The sequence below is a fragment of the Micropterus dolomieu genome, linkage group LG18 (genome assembly GCF_021292245.1).
Source record: "Micropterus dolomieu isolate WLL.071019.BEF.003 ecotype Adirondacks linkage group LG18, ASM2129224v1, whole genome shotgun sequence".
Classification (NCBI taxonomy): Eukaryota; Metazoa; Chordata; class Actinopteri; order Centrarchiformes; family Centrarchidae; genus Micropterus; species Micropterus dolomieu.
Genome location: NC_060167.1, coordinates 9,828,792 through 9,845,736, shown reverse-complemented (window position 1 = coordinate 9,845,736; position 16,945 = coordinate 9,828,792). Strand labels below are relative to the sequence as shown.

Here is a 16,945-nt window from a genome sequence, read left to right as displayed (position 1 = left end):
ACACACACACACACACACACACACACACACACACACACACACACACACACAACATGAATAGTAATATTTAATCAGCAAGCAGCAGCTTGGTGTAATTAATCATCCTTTCTGCTTGGGAGTAGAGAGGAGCACAGGAGGAAGGCCGACACATTGACATACTGCGGCCAGGTAAGAAGAACCTGGTGATAGAGCTATTGTGCTCCCGCTGGCTGTGAAGACTGCAAACCACTGCTGAGATGGTGTTAAGCCCTCCTGGCCTTGTGCAATGCCTGACTAAACATGGCATGCTATCTACCACATGGTGAAGTGTTATTTTCATACTTACAGTGGGTGTGAAAATCAATAGGAATGTTAAGTATAGAATAAATTGGAAGTGATTCTAAAGCAATCTGTTGAAAGGCAGTCTAAAATTAATATCATTTTACAAATACAAATGGGAATACACATGGATGAAACACTTAAGAGTTGAACAGAATTGTTGTTTGCTAAAGAGCTGTTTTATACATTTATAATGCATGGAAACAGTAAAAACTTTATACTTAACTGTAGGAAAAAATATTTTGTTGATTAACAATGCATATCACATCTTATTTAGAGACAACAGTGGTTGACATGCACATAGCTATCTACAAAAGCAAAAGGGATATGAAACATCACATAATATCATATCAGTAAAAAACGAACAAGAGTAATAGAAATGTAATTTATTGTCATAAGAATTCACCCTGTTTGCCTAATTGTGATTGTACTGCCTTGGTAGAGACTAACATATAGTAAATGCTTGAATTCAATGACCAGCCTCATTTACTGTTACTATATCTTCAAAACATGCAAGTTTATAAGAATAGTATTTAGAAAATGTAGCTATTTAAAAAAAATATATATATATATATATATATATATATACAGTATATATATATATATATATATATATATATATATATTTTACAAATATGTTATGCATTTTGAATTAGTTTTGGCTTAATTTTGATATAACCATACAACATACATTTTTAAAATTTACCAGTGACAATTGCACATGCTTACCTCCCCAACAGACCACACACAGAGAATGACAAAAGGCTACACTATGGCAGAGACACAAAACTACCACCCTCCATCTAAAAACAAAGTGACCTCGGAGGCACCTTACCGCTGTTACTTTTTCCATAAAGCATTATGGTCCCATTCCGTAGGCCTGCAAGCAGGAAGCGAGTGGAGTGCTTCAGGCACAGTACAGGGCAGCCCTCTGGGTTACGGAGGGTCAGTAAGCATTGTGCTGCAGTGTCCACACTGCCGTAGACCAGTATGCTGGAAGAACAAAAGCAGCACAAGCCAACATGATAAATGAGTGTCATTTGAAATGACAGAGTGCCTCGTTTTCATACAGTTTGATTTAACAGTGCACTTTAGAGCAAAGCCTTGTGTATGTGCAACCACTCTGTCTTTCTCATGTTTGAAATGCTATCTGATCTTTGCTGCATCTTAGAATGACAAATGTACATCCATATTTGTTTCTCTGACAAGAAAATGTTAAGTAGCAGTGGAGCTGACAGTCTAAATTGTTTTTTAGATTTTACTGTATGTTTTTTTTCTTTTCCCCTGAATAGACACTCACATAGGAAGAGATGAGCAAGCATAAAAAAATTCTGACATATGATTTCAGTTCTTGAACAAATGGTTAAACAGTGGTAACATAACGGACATCATAACACAACGAAATTCAAGAATATTCTCACTGTGACAGGAGAGTGAGAACAAACCTATCCTCTGTTACACACAATGGGGATCAGAAGGTTTATTGGATTTAAAAATGAAACTGATCTTTGCAGCAGTAGCAGTATTGATGCTGTACTGGGGTATCAACTCTGATTTCCTGCTTTGATGAAATATTGACAAGCAAATCTATACGGCAACACATCTCAGGAGTCCGTAACAAAGGATAATGCAGGATATTATTTTACAACAGAAGATGTGGAGTATACTGAAAAGCATTTGTGTTCTTATTATTATATTTGTGCTTTTCTTTTTGAATTTCCAATAAATCTAATTTCATATTTTTACCTCATTCTATATCAACATAAAAGCTTGCTTCTCTTTTTTCTCATGTGTCTGCTACTTTCAATGATTTCAGTCTCTCACCGCCCATCGTCTAGCCCAACACAAATGTTGGCGCCAGTCCCTGAGGGGGCCTTGTGAACTCCAGCCTCCACTTCCTCAGTCGGAGAAGGTTCTGGCACATATTCCAGACATCGGACAGCAGAGCCGACCTGCAGGCTCTTTACAGCTCTTGGCATGGGCCTGTTGAGGGAAAATATCTCTATCTGCCACTGAGAACCTTCTCCTCCAGCCACCTGTAGGGAGAAAAAAACCCGGTTGAAAAAGGTCAAGACCCCATGTTAAGCTGTACCAATGGACCGAATCATAATGCCACAGTTAATAAACTATTCTGCTGAAACAGAAAAAAGGAGATAGGAAGAGCAGAAAGCTGAACTAGGCTAGTCTCTCTTAGATCATGCTTGCAATGTGATTAACACTCACTGTTAATCAAATAGTGGAGACCAGATGATAATGTGTCTTTGGTTAAACATTCTCTACCTGTCAGCAATTTAGATTTCAAAAAAGTTCAAATCAATTATCCTCTCAGACCTTGTCGTTTGTAGTCCACCCTCACTTTTTTGAAAATCACTTAGACTTTGAAACACATTATGTAATAGATTCACAATGTCATCGCTAGAACATCAAACAATTCTTAAAACTCTGCGATCTTTTCATCAATGAAGAACAGAGAGGCTCTCGTAAGTTTCTGAAAGGTTCTGAGTTGTTTAACAATGAGCTTTTTTTTGTAAAGATCAAGTGACTGATCTATTGCTGGAGTAAGTTCATGATAAAAATTAAAATATAATAATTTCCAACTCTTTAAACTAGACATCTGATGTTTGCATGTCCAAGGTCACACTGAACACTTAAAGATGCTGTTCTCAGTACAAATGAGCAAGTCAACACAAGCATACAAACAGAGCCTATGAAAGCCAGGGCAGCTTTCAGTGGCTCAATTTGGATTGATTGGAGGTTTCTGCCACTCAACACCTGTAGATGTCTGTCCCTTTTTGAAGATAGCACAAGTTGCGAAAAAACCTCTCTAATAAACAAGAAAGCAAGTTTTCAAAAAAGGTTCACCAATCATAACAAGCTTCCCAAGGCGAATCACAATCCATGAGGCTGAGTGTCTTGATTTCCTATGTACCACATTTATATTGGCCTTTGTGTAAGTCTGTCAATGCCAATGGTGAAAAAACAAAGACTGCAGGAGCCCTCCAACCTATCACTGATGGAATCCCAATTAAGGTGGCATTGCTCCCATTCCCAAACAATTAAAGTGTCGCTGTGGGTTTTCAATATGATTTCATTCATTACTCCTGTGTGAGGCCTAGGTGGCTGTCTAGACAAAATACAATGTCCTTCTTGGAAAAGAAGCAAGGCTGCTTGCTGCTAGACACAGACGATTTGTTCCCTGTATGAATCACATCGCGTGAATGTGACATGAGCTAAATATAGTCTTTAGCTCTTCTCCTCCACACTCACCCTTATTTGCATGCAATCATTTGTTTGATTTGTATCAGCGTGCAGAATCTGGACAGGAGCGATCCTGTGGGCTCTTGAGAATGAGCCAGAACAAATAATGGTCTGTTGCACAGGGTGAAAAAAAAGATAGGGAGGACTTATCTTGCAGCGAGGAGCCAGAAAAAACACGGCTGCAAGTGACTCTGTGTAACCAGAGCCAGAGGCAAGGCTCCCTCACCCAGACTCGCCCACAATTTATACATTCATGTGTCCATCTGTACCTCCAAAACCCTTACCCACACCACTATCACACCCCTCCCCCCTTCCCCTCTCTCTCCCTTACCGATATCCAGTGCAAATGTTGTGTCCTGACAAAGTCATCACTACTTATTTAGAGAAATAGATATCTGGAGTTATGCCCTGGACAGATTCCTCTTCTCAGCTTGGGAGAAGCCATAACTTTCCAAACAGCAAATGCTCTGCCAGCATTAATTAGACTACTCTGCGTGGGAGAATGGTCATCATAGCACACTCTGCTCAACTGTATTCACCACATTGAGAAGCCAAAACCAAGGGTCATCAACTTGTTGTTGATGTACTCTGAAATGGCTGCATTTTGGGTTCCCCATCACTGACACTTGCTACAAAGTTTAACTTCCTGATTAAGTGTATAAGAAGCGAGACGTAATGGCAGTTTAGCAGTAGGTTGTTGGGAAAAGTAGGACAAGGAAGGTGAAGGCAAACAGGGAAACACTGGGGTATCAGGCTGATTAGACACAATGTCATTACTCTGATCAAAGCATACAGAAATCCCCATAGCCCATCTCACTTTAACATGATTAGTGTCATCCCTTATTTGACAAGCCTGCCAGGGAGGTAAAACCAACTGGGGGCGGGAACACTCAGCCACTAATTATTCTTGCTGGATCCGCAGGCCTTCATTATAATTTTTTTACTGGATACCAGTTTGTTTTTGCTTTGGTTACATGTTGTACTGTACAGTATGTAACATCCACTAAGCTGGAAGAAGGTCAAATGTGCTAAGTACTCAAGAAACTGCTTACATGTTTGCCATTCTGGTTTCCAGAATTGTGAGTTAGCAGGAATGTCCTGCTAAGTAAATTAATTCTTGACATTTTTCTTCCATTCTTAATGAAAATGTCTGCAGAAAATGTTGACTTAAGTGAAAGACCTCGCAGCCAGATGCCATTTAAGACTTCCTTACAGATATCATTCACCATACAGTCCTTGGGCCTCTATGGGCAGACATTTTCAAGTTATTGACATGCAGCATGTGTACCGCAGGTTATTCACAACATCAAATGTGACTTAGTAGTATGTGACTACAAAAGTGCAATTATTATTGTATCAAGAAGTGCATTTTTATTGTTTACTGAGCAACGCTCCATCTCAGTAAACATCTAACAGTTTCTTTCCCTAAGATTTAGATCCAAATTATAATTCTTCTTTTGGAGCCAAGCTTCTTAAAATCTTTATAGGTGATTCCTTGAAGATTTGACATTGAAATCGGAAACATTAAAGTATCAACTATTGACCTAATAGGGTTGCCACCCGTCCCTTAACATACGGAATCGTCCCGTATTTGAGAACTGAATAGCGAGTCCCGTTTTGAATCAGTACGGGATGTGGTTTGTCAGACACATAAGCATTAATTTAATAAGAGATGAGAGAGAGATACAGCATATTTAATACACATTTAATTATCAAATTATAGTGCCTATGTGAAGAATATAAACAACTATGTGTTATGCTATCTATAGAACTGCATCCTTCAATACTATATAATTAACAATAGGCTAAATAAAAACAAAAAAAATAAATACATAAGTATATTTTCTGACCAATCATTCAAATGGTGAAAAATTAAATTTAGAAATGTCTGTAGATGTCTGTGTTCACACCACCCTTTACAATTACTTAAGTTCATTTGCAATTTCTCATCCTGTCCATCAACAGCCACATCATAAGCATAGCAGCATCCATTGGTTACGTGGAAAGGATATTTTCCAGAATTACCAACATAGTGACAGCAAGAACAGGTGCTCCGTGAAGCTCATTGGGAGTGAGCTCTTCATCACTCTGAACTTTGAGCAGTCCTGCTCATAGTTTTACTGAAGCTGTTTGAAAGACAAACAGCTACTCAGTACAAGAGTAGTGTACTTCTGACAAGAAAACATTTATTAAAGGAAGTAGGCCGAACATGCTCCAATACTTCACACAAAGCCTACTACTTCTGGTCCACTGATGTACATGATGTTCATGGAAAATCCTTTGCATGAGTCTTTCCAATCAAATCATATGTCATTTCAATGGTCAGCATTCAGAGACCGGAAAAACTTGGATCTTGACTTGCAATTTACGTTGAAGACTTATTACGTGATTTGAACTTGCCTTCAAGGACTGTGAGACTTGACTTGAGACTTGCTCTGACAGAAGTGTGACTTATATGTCTTGAATGATGTGAGACTTGACTTGGTCTTGAGACCAAGAGAAACTGAAGGTCAAAGCGGCCTGTGCCCCTTCAAAGAGTGATATCACAGTGCCCTAAATGCCAGCTCCACCATATCGCCTTTTCCCTGTCTGAATGAGCAGCCAGTCTTAGTGCCACACAAGCAATTAAGTCTGAGACACTGAGCCATATACTGTGTCTTGGAGGGCCCACACTTGATTTAGCCACCTTTTAGGTTAGGAGAGAGGATTGTCTGATAAATTAACCATCTCCAAAAAGGAGATTAATAGCATAGTCTTTGCATCATTTCTTTCTCTGAATTCCCCCCTCTTTCTAGATCCAGCTAAATTCCAGGTCCAGGAATTGTGATGTGATAGCCTGGCAGAACAATTTGCCCCACTCATCATAAAACACTCTGCAGAAGTTACATACAACTAGCCTTTATACTGTATTCATTTACAGTTTCCTGGTGATATTTTACAGAGCAAAATGTAGCATCTACCAGCCATGAGATACATTTTAATTCCAATTTTTTAATGAATGAGAGCAGAATGAAGGAAAGGCATTTAAATGGTCATGGCAGTTGTATTAAAAGCTAAAATTATCAGCAGCATTAAAATATGCATTATTTTGACTTGTCAGTAGTTATTTGGCATTTAGCTATGTGAATGTGTATGCATGCGTGCGTGCGTGTGTGTGTAAGCACCACATTACTTACCCAGAGGTAGCCTTGAGGTAAGGAGGTGCTCGCTGCAGAGAAGCCCAACAATGCACAGTGAACAGGATTGTGGAGGGCAGCTTCAAGCTATAAGAAAAAATATAAATATTGATTTAGTAAGTCTCATGGTTCAATACCGCAACCATGTATTAATAATTCTTTTGATGTAGTCGCAATAAACCACTAAACTGACACTGGTTGGTCACCTTTCACAAGGATGCATGTGAAATCAAAACGCCTCAACTCTGGCACCTACATCTAGAACTTTGTCATTTTACATGGGGGTTGATGGCATTCTACCCACATTATAAGCTGTGAATGTAAGTGTATGAAAACGCTCATTGGAAGCATTAGCAGCTCACACATCACATCTTTTTAAATCTTGTTCACATATTTTCACAGAATAACCAAAATAACTGTGGACTCTTCCTCTCTCACAATAAACTCCTGTTTTGACAGTCTGAAAATGCTGTATCATAAATAGCAGTTTTATTTGTCGAGCGCTAAAAACAATGATATAAACAAACAACAGACTCACACCACAATGTTCATATTAATGTATAACCTGCAGGTGTTCAATTTTAAATTGCTTTCTACTACCAATGCCAAAATCAAAAGGCCAACATTAAAAAAAACTGTTTGATGTTTCAGTTATTATTGGATTCAAACATTAGAGTTTTGGCCTAGTTTTAGCTTTTTTTTACACAGTTCCAGTGCTTATTTTTGTATCATTTGATTTGTTTTTGTACCTAGTTTTGGTGTAACATGTAGTTCTTGTTCTTTTAGTAACCATGCTGTCGGCTCTCAAGATACCGGAAGACTGAAATCCTGAACCAATGCAGATGTCTGACTATTTATTGTCAATAAAAGGAGCCATGATTTTACTAAAAAGGAAAAAGAAATCTGTATTCTTTTGGCATAAAGCACATTTGTTTGCCTGAAACAGAGTGATGGAGGTTGACATTTACAGCGTACAGCCTGTGGCTGATGCATCAAAACCCCTGTGGTGAAAGCTGCTCTTGTAACCAGCAGTCCGTCTAGTAAGAAATGATTATTATTTTGGTGTACGACCGCTAAGGGTGGGCCTTCTGACAGACGGAACAGCTAATAGTGTGTTGTTGGGGTGGTGGGGAGCAGGTGAGTTGGTGGGTCTGAGAAGGGGAGGAGAGACTAAAGAGAGGGTCAACAATGAGCACTGTCGTCCTCCATGGCGGCAAGCATCAATCACCGGTGATTTAGAGCCTCCCCTGGACAGGATCCGCCCCCCTTTCTCTCTTGTTGTGTGTTTGTAAACACTAAACAAAAAAATAGGATACTGGCCAGATCACTGCTTTCCCCATCTGCACTGCAAGACTATTCCTCCACTCCCCCTGTGTTTCCCTCCCTCTATTCAAATTCACTACACAGATGCATGGCTCGTCTTCTCTATCAATCTCTCAGTCTCCCTTTCCCATTTCTCTTTCCCATCTTTCACTCTTTTTTCAAACCTGCTTTTCCTCCATCTTTTTTCTCCCTCTTCCTGTCTGCTAGCCCTCCGTCAAGCGCAATGAAATGTTTTTTGATAGGTAATTAAGTGGCAGCTATAATAGGTGTCCATATGGAAGCAGCTGTGGTTGTGAGAGAGAGAGAGTGTGGCGGTGGACCAGAGGGACCAGAGTACTATCACGAACGGTGCTGGTAGTTCAATGGTGGTTGGATTTTATCAGTCACCTGAGACTGGCAAGCACCATAGGCCTAGATTGCTTTGTATGTTAGCACTCTCCAGAGTCAGTCTGGCAATACTAGTGGGATCTATCCACTCTATCAGAACAGTCCCATCACAGCTTCCTAAGGTATTCAAAGGCAGGAATGTGCACTGGGGTTATTGAGATAAATTGCCGTTGTGTAAATTAAAAAGCTTGTTCCTTAATGAGATCAATCATTTGAAAAATTTGACGCCTACTCTTGTAAAATGATTGATATAAAGAAGAAATCTCATTTTGGAATATTGTAAAAGTAATTTATTATTATTATTATTATTACATTTTAATTACCATGAGACATTTTCAATTTTGAATGAAACTCCATGACTGTTACATAAAGCAACATTTTGTATGAGAGTGGTTTGAAGCACATAAGGATATCAAGGCAAGGATAGATTGTGTTCCCATTATGTGCAGACAGTGACTATGATCAATACAGTAAAACGTTGGTCCGCGTATTGAACTTCTTTAAACAGCCAATGGAAAGAGCACAAAAACAAAGCCTGTGAGATCATTTCCACCTGTGAATGTGCAAATTATATCGATTGGCTCAAAGGACATGTGGGTCTTCAGCAATGACCATATCAGTGGTGATCCCAATGCTAATAAGGCATCAGTAAGGCACCATTTAAAAATCAATGAGATCCAAGAGTTCTCAAAGTCAATTGTCAGTCTTGTTTATAGCACAGTCTGTGTGTGTGTGTGTGTGTATGTGTGTGTGTGTGTGTGTGTGTGTGCATAGCTGTAGGTGTGAAGTTGACAGGCTGAAGCTATTCCCAGGTGCGGAGGCAGGATGAAAGAGGAAGGTGAGCCTGTAAGCTGGCTGAGGGAGGTTTGATGGGAGGACTTCGGGGAGTGTGGAGAGAAAAAGGGAGGAAGCGGGCAGGTGAGCTAATTAAAGCGAGATTTGTTGATGTGATGAGAGGGCGGCCTCCCAGCTGCTGGTTAACAATGACCCAATGGTCGACAGAGAGTCCGCCCCACCCATTACCCCAAGAGGGCGCCAGCCCATATGCTGGTTCCAGGTGGCAATGGTTAACAGAGGAGCATCCATTGCTTTTCTGGAAGATAAATGCAAATTGTGTGTAATTATAACCATTCCTGCAGGATAGAATGGATGGGATCATTTATTGTGAATGTCTTTTATCGTGAATGTCTTTTATCTACTGAGAAAATGCTTTGCCTAGTTACACACTGATTCAGCTCTTGGCTCTTGGTAAGTCAACAAATGTAAGTAGTGGTGGTTATTGGTAGTGGTCTAATATGACAGGGTAGGGCTTTAATGATTCATGCTCTTGGCTGTCGACTGTCAGTGCAGTGTCCCCTTGGTAAGGATGACTTCCCCAAATCCAATTAATGTTGTTTTACTTCCCAAGGCTACTCAGGTGCACTGTTTTTCCTTACAGCACTATTCGTCTGTAAGCACTGTGAGATCTGCTCTCAGATATATGGGGGATTTACCACACATCAGATTTGTGACAACTGCTATTGAGAAAAGGTTCGTGCATCATATCCACCAGGGGCCCATAATGTTATCAATGACAAGACACACTGCAGCCAGTATTGCATTGTTTGGCCTACACCATGCTTACGTAATGGATTCTCTTTATTGGAAAGAGTGCTCTATAGTCACTTATGAAAAACTGCATTAAGTAGAACTCCTGAGCACACATTTCTGGACTGTTCAAAAGGAAAAAATATTGTTTGCAAATACTATCGAGTATATTGCACTGTACAGCCAGCTGAATATCAAATAACAAATATTATCTCCATAAACTGCATGCGTACAGACAACTTGGTGCTGTATATTAGACCCAGGGAAAGAAAATATTGCTGTATTTTTTTCCCAATTCCATAGTCACAGTGCCTTCCACCAATTCCACATACCAACAATCTTTTACACGCACTAACAAGCACTAATAGAAAACTTCCACTGTTTATTAACTGGTAATTGACTGGTGAAGGCGCTCCCTCCCCACTGCAACCCCACTGCCTAAGGCTACAGGCAGGACAGCCACAGAGTGAATTGCCAGTCAACCTGAAATTACTTACATCCAGAGCCATGCTACAGGTAATGCACACTAAACAAGCTACTAACATGGAAGATTTTGCAAAGTTGCTGCTTGGGTTATCAAGAAGGCAAGCTCTGATGGAGAGTGGCATATCTTGATTGCTAAAATATAAAAGGATGCAGTTTGTTAACCATGTTCGGCCTTGATATGACCTTTTACTGTATGTCTTTGATTTCTAACATGTTCTAAGGAAACAAAAGAATAAAATAAAAACCTGAAATTTATATTGTTAGTGCAAAAAATGTGACCTAGCTGGTAGTAACGCGTCCCACCGATGTAGTTTTACAATAATCCTAATCTACTTCCGTTGGAAAGTTGGAAAAACACATCAATTTTTATTCCCCAAGTGTCACAAGCAGGTTGAATCCACAGAATTTTCTTTGCTGAATAATATACAACTAAACATGACAGGATACAGTATGAAAACCATGTGACCCCACAGCTAACCTTTACCCTCAATTCCCCAGTTCAACCACTTCACTGATGTAATTGAGCTCTCTTAAAGCAACAGTACCAAAAAAATGAATGAAATAGCATATTCTAGACATACCATACATACAAAAGGGTCAAACTGTTTTTTTAAGGGGTCACATGGCAAAAAGGTTTGGAACCATGGCCTTACCAAACTATGAGATCACTGAGGTAATTATTTCCTAAAAAAAAGAATAAAACATTTATCCAAAAAATCTATTTAAAAAGAAAATTGGAACTATATTCAGGACTTGAAAACATCTGGTCTATCCTTTTGTTTGCTACTACTTGCATGGTCTACTACTGTGGTTGGTTGTGAACAAAGGTTGGCATTACTTGGTTGCATTACGTGACATATATGTAATGAGTCCTGTCACATACAGTACGGTCCTGTCATTCTATTCACCCAGTGCAAGGGGGGTTTTAACCTGCATTCACTTGCCACAAGGTCAGTCAACACTGTGTTTGAATACAGGATACACTTTGCTACAGTCACTCTGTCTGTTATTGCCTACTTCAAAGTGTGTGTGAGGTGATGATGAAGGATTGGATCAACCTATAGCCTATGTCCAAAATAAATATGTTTGCATGGATGAGAGAGAAATCGGTTTCTTCTGGGTCACTGATCAGAATCGTTGCAGAAAGGAAATGGTGCCAGTGATTTCCAATATATTTCAGTGATACCTCATGCGTTGTTTTTTTTTAAAGGACATATTATGTTTAGGTATATATTTAATTTAAAGACATATTAGGTCTATGTATCTTTTCAATAATTTTATGCAATTTCAAAGTGTAATTTTTGAAATCAGAAATTTTCCATCCCATCTTTCTTACCTAGTATTCAACACACCATTTTTTCGTCCCTGCCTGTCTACCCCATACCCAAGAGTAAAAATAAATAAAAATATTGGTTAATAGGCTACTGTTCATTAGGTAAGCAGTGTTCCTGGCTCCATAAAGCAAAGCTACCTGATTATTTATTTATTTTTATCTTGCATGTTTATATTTTTGTCAGGGATTTTGTCAGTATATAGCCTTATATAGCTTTATGTAAACACCGGCCACTTTACACCGGTTCAATTGCTTGTTAACACAGATAGCTAATCAGCCAAACACATTGCAGCAATTTAATGTATTTAGGCATGTAGATGTGGTCAAGACAACTTTCTGAAGTTCAAACCGAGCGTCAGACAGGAGAAGAAAGGAGATTTACGTGACTTTGAACGTGGCATGGTTGTTGGTGCCAAACGTGCTGGTCTGAGTATTTCAGAAATTGCTGATCTACTGGGATTTTTACACACAGCCATCTCTAGGGTTTACAGAGAATGGTCTGAAAAGAGAAATTATCCAGTCAGCGGCAGTTGTGTGGACAAAAATGCCTTGATGATGTCAGAGGTGAGAGGAGAATGGGCAGACTGGTTCAAGATGACAGAAAGGCAACAGTAACTCAAATAACCACTTGTTACAAGCAAGGTTATCCATCCCTCTGCATGAGACCCCCTGATGTTGACTTGTTCAACTCAACATGGAGTCGCGGATGGGCAGCAAGGCAGGTGCTGCAGGAGTCTGCGCAGCTAAAGTCAAATACAAGTACAAGACCTATTTAAAGAGGTGGTATTATGCTCATTTTCAGGTTCAAAATCTTATTAAGGGGTTGTACCAGAACAAAAAAAACACCATATTTTTGTCATACTGCACATTGCTGCAGATCCTCTTTTCACCATGTGTTGAATTGGTTTTAGCTATGGAGTGATGCATCTTGCCTCTACATGATCATTGTTGGGAGTTGCACATGCGCAGTTCCTAGTTACTACAGGCCAATCAGAAGCAGAGTAGGACGGGCCCTGAGAAGCCGGTAAACACGGCTTCAGTTCAGCTGTACATGTTCCCTTAGCTGCTTAGCTGGTAAGGGGAACATATACAGCTGAGTGTTTTTCTACCATTCTTTTTGAGGGCATGTCAGACTAGCCGCTTGGTGAGCGTTATGACGTGCATTTTGCTGTGTCATCACAGGGATCAAAGGGAAAGGGCTGGACTACAACCAAGCTGTTTTCAGGCAGTTCAGAGCAGTTTTCTGTGGGAGATGGGAACTCCCTTTGGGGTGGACTTTTTCACTTTGCAAACATATTACATGCACAAAAAATATATATAACTCAATAAAGGAGAGGGAAAAAGCTAAAAAGCATAATACCACCTCTTTAAATAAGAACGTTTTTGTTTGCATCTACTGGCAGGTGATGTCCATTCTAATCCTGGGCCAGTTTGTAACATCGAAGGAAAGCCGCTGTTGTTGGATATACCTGAGTTTGCAACCGTTGCTAAATTACATCAAGGAAGCAACAATCGACCTGTAAGTTCAAACTTCAAAATGCAATATTTAATCCGAGTGACTGTACACATAAAGACCATTTAAATAGAATGGTGGTTAAAAGGAAGTTTTAACTCATTCAACCAGTAAATCAGGCTAAAGTCTTGTGGGACAAACGACTCAAACCCAAAGGACTGCTTGGCAGACATTTGAATATCAGAAGCATTGTGTCAAAAACTGAGCAACTCGAAGGTTAGCCGATAGACTCCAATTTAGACCTTCTTTTTATTTCAGTGTCAGTGAGTCATGGTTAACTGAATCATCACCAAGGACTGCTTTTGCTATACCTGGGTTTCAAGTTTTTAGGAAAGACAGAAAATTAGGCAGATCAGGAGTTCTCTTCTCGTTACTGCCTCTACTGTATTGTCCCCTCATATGTCCTTTACTGTTACAGGCATATACCAACCCCAAATTCTACCAATATTTTTTATGGCAAATTAAAATCCTTATTAAAGGAAAGGAAATTGAAGTGTATTAGGTGACTTTAACATAAACTGAGCTGAGAAAGCAAGCAGGAAAAAACTAAAAAGTATATCAGATCAGTATAATGTCACTTAAATGAATCAATGCCCAACTAGGGTTACTCAATCATCACAAACACAGATAGATCTTATTCTTAGTAATTAGCCTGAGAGAATAACAAAATATTTTAATTTGATAACTGGCATGTCAGATCATAATCGGACCTTAATCGTAAGAAAATTGATAAAACAACGATTCTTATATAGACAAGAGGGTAAAAGTTATTTTAATGTTATACCCAAAACCTTAGTCGGTCCATTTGAGGATAAATCAAAGCACTTGGACTGGAATGATGTTCTGCAGTCTGAAATAGAACAGGCATCAACTATTGTGATGGTCAGAGTTAGTGAGACTAAAAATGAGTTTTGCAAAAAGGTCTTACACTCACAAAATAAATATAATCTGCCATAGGTGAAATGAGCATCTCTGAAAACTAATAAAGCAAAGAGACTTGGCACTGAAGGCAAATTAACTTTGTTAGGAGTGCGGTTTTGTGTACATGTTTGTTCCTGTTTTTATCTGTTTTCATGGAGTTTGGTTTTGTGTATTGTGTTTCCACTGTTCAACCTTGATTGTTCTTATGTTCATTTGGTATGTTCAGCTTAGTTTACTTTTACCAGTACCGTCTCATTCCCTGTTTTAGTTCTGTGTCTTAGCTCTTAGTCCTGTGCCATAGTTCATGTCCTAGTGTTACTCCTGGGCCTCGTTTCAGAAAGCGGGATTAGAGAAAATTCAGAGTATGTTAAGCCTGAGATGAGGGAAACTCTGGGTTTTCTGTTTCAGAAAGCGAGATCAGATAATCCCTAGATCAGTAACTCTGACAACTGATGCTGTGAACCTAACATCCTCTGGAGTTAGATAGGCTAATTTTTTACCCAAACATGATCTTGAACATGACCAATTTATGATCAATCTGTCATCGATGTAAGGACAGATCTCTGCACATCATGGATTTATCTTCAGCACAGAATAAAATCTATGTCCGTCTTTAGGTATAACACTGTGACCGTTGCACTGACAACACTACTGTGGGCTACATTACTGCAGTAATCACTGTTTAAACTAATCTGTAACCTAGAAAACTGATCAATGAACATTAATCTTTCAAATTGTAGGCTAGTCGCACTGATTGGAACATTCCTATCGTAGTTATCAACTGGAGATAATGTGACTATTTCTGAGTGAGGATGTCTGTGGTGCAGCTGAAACAAATAAGCCTAAATAAGGTTTAAAAGTAAGTTTTTCATTATTACCTGCTGATAGTCTGAATTTGTTTTGACAGCATTAATCAAATACGAAATGAGCAAGATTTTATGTAAAATAGACGTCTAAAACTTTAACCTATAGACACATTTTCCACTGCAAAACAATAATTAAAAGGCTAACCTGCTGGGTGTGACTGTGACTTTACAATCACAGGTTCACGAGTAAACTGTGTCTTATATTTGATCTATAGCCAACCTATTTTCATCTTCAGTTGGCCTATTACCACCGGCATTTTGTCCCATCGGGTTACAGCCTAATAAATATAGCCTTCCTATTTAAAATCGAATGGAAAGTGCTGTAGCACTATCATTCATTAAGGAAATTCCAGTCTGGTAAATGATGAATGAGCAACGCTTTATAGTAGCCTAATAATGTTTACACATTGATTGTTCTTCCACTCCTGCGTTTTAGAGCCTATCATGGTCCACATTGGCACGCATTCATATTTATATCCACCCGATTAAAATGGAGGCTCTGCCTTTATTTACCCGTTTCCGTGGTGAATCGTAGAATCAGAGCTCCATTGATGATGTCTTTTTCTCAACCTCACGGACGCGCTTCCGTCGGGCTCAACATACTCAGAGTTGATTGAACTTATTCTGGTCAGCTGTTCTGGAACCGAAAATTCCATTTCCCACCTCAGGCTCAGTCAACTCAGAGCTCAGGGATAAGCTCAGAGTTTGTTAAGCCTGCTTTCTGAAACAGGGCCCTGGTCTGTGTACTTCTGTGTATGTTGTTATTTTGGCCTTGCTTTATGTTAAGTTTTATCCTAGTCTTAGTCTATTCCTTGTTAGGTTGTAGTTTATTTATATTATTTAGTTTTCTGTCTGCTAAGTGTTGGTTTGTGTTCTCTGTTTGGTGATTGATTAATTGACAGTGTTGAGTCTTGAGTGCTTGTTTCCTGTTGTGTTTAGTTTGCCTTTTGATGTTCAGTTGTGTTTATGCATTTTGGTCTGGTTTTGTCTGCTCCCCCTGTGATCACTCTGCCTGCCTGTGTGTCTGTGTCTGATTGCCTCCACCTGGTCTTGGTCCCGCCCTGCTCAATACCTCGTTTTTAAATGTTTGCTTGTTCTGTTCAGTCTTTGTTACATCCTCGTCAATGTTGAGTGTTGACTGTCCTGCTGCTGTACTTTGGATTACTCTGACCGTGCTCTGGATTATTTTTTGGTTTTCGGATTTACTTCAGTTTTGGACTTTTCCTAGTGCTTCCATGAAAGCCTGTTTTGTTTAGTTTTTGTGTGAACTGCAACCTCCTCCTCACGTATTGTCTGCATTTGGGTCCGCACCTACAATAAGTTTGCACTCAGCCACCTATGACAATCTTAAATCTGGACTACCACATGACAGGAAAAAATTCCAAGAATTGCAAAATAAAGCAATAAAAGAACTAAGTCAGGCTAAAGCTGATTACTTTATTAAATTAATCAATGACTCTAAGGGAAATAGTAAATTAATTTGGAAAAATATTAATAAAATTACAAAGGAGCGTAAATCAGTTAAAAATTGGGTAATAAACGAACAATCAAAAGTGATAAAAGATAAAGGAATAACAGCTACAATCATTAATTCATTGTTTGTAGACTCAGTAAAGTGTCTGGGTATGAATCTTTGTCTAAGACCAAGAGCACTCGAATCGGCAAATAATGACTTCCGTTTTCACAATAAAAGACTATACAGTAATGAAAACACTTGATTGCTTGAAAGGATCCATGTCTAAGGATGTTTTTGATTTTGATGCATGTTTTTTAAGAA

General features: G+C 39.1%; 1 protein-coding gene across 1 annotated transcript in view; it reads right to left on the bottom strand.

Moving 5' to 3' along the window:
* arhgef10la (Rho guanine nucleotide exchange factor (GEF) 10-like a) overlaps positions 1 to 16,945 on the bottom strand; it is a 47,894-nt gene that overhangs the window by 20,478 nt on the left and 10,471 nt on the right. The window contains exons 3-5 of the mRNA XM_046075083.1: positions 6,753 to 6,839; positions 2,143 to 2,354; positions 1,154 to 1,311 (exon numbers count right to left, since the gene is read on the bottom strand). Of these exons, the coding sequence (XP_045931039.1) occupies positions 1,154 to 1,311; positions 2,143 to 2,354; positions 6,753 to 6,839 (457 nt within the window). The remainder of the gene's footprint in view (positions 1 to 1,153; positions 1,312 to 2,142; positions 2,355 to 6,752; positions 6,840 to 16,945) is intronic.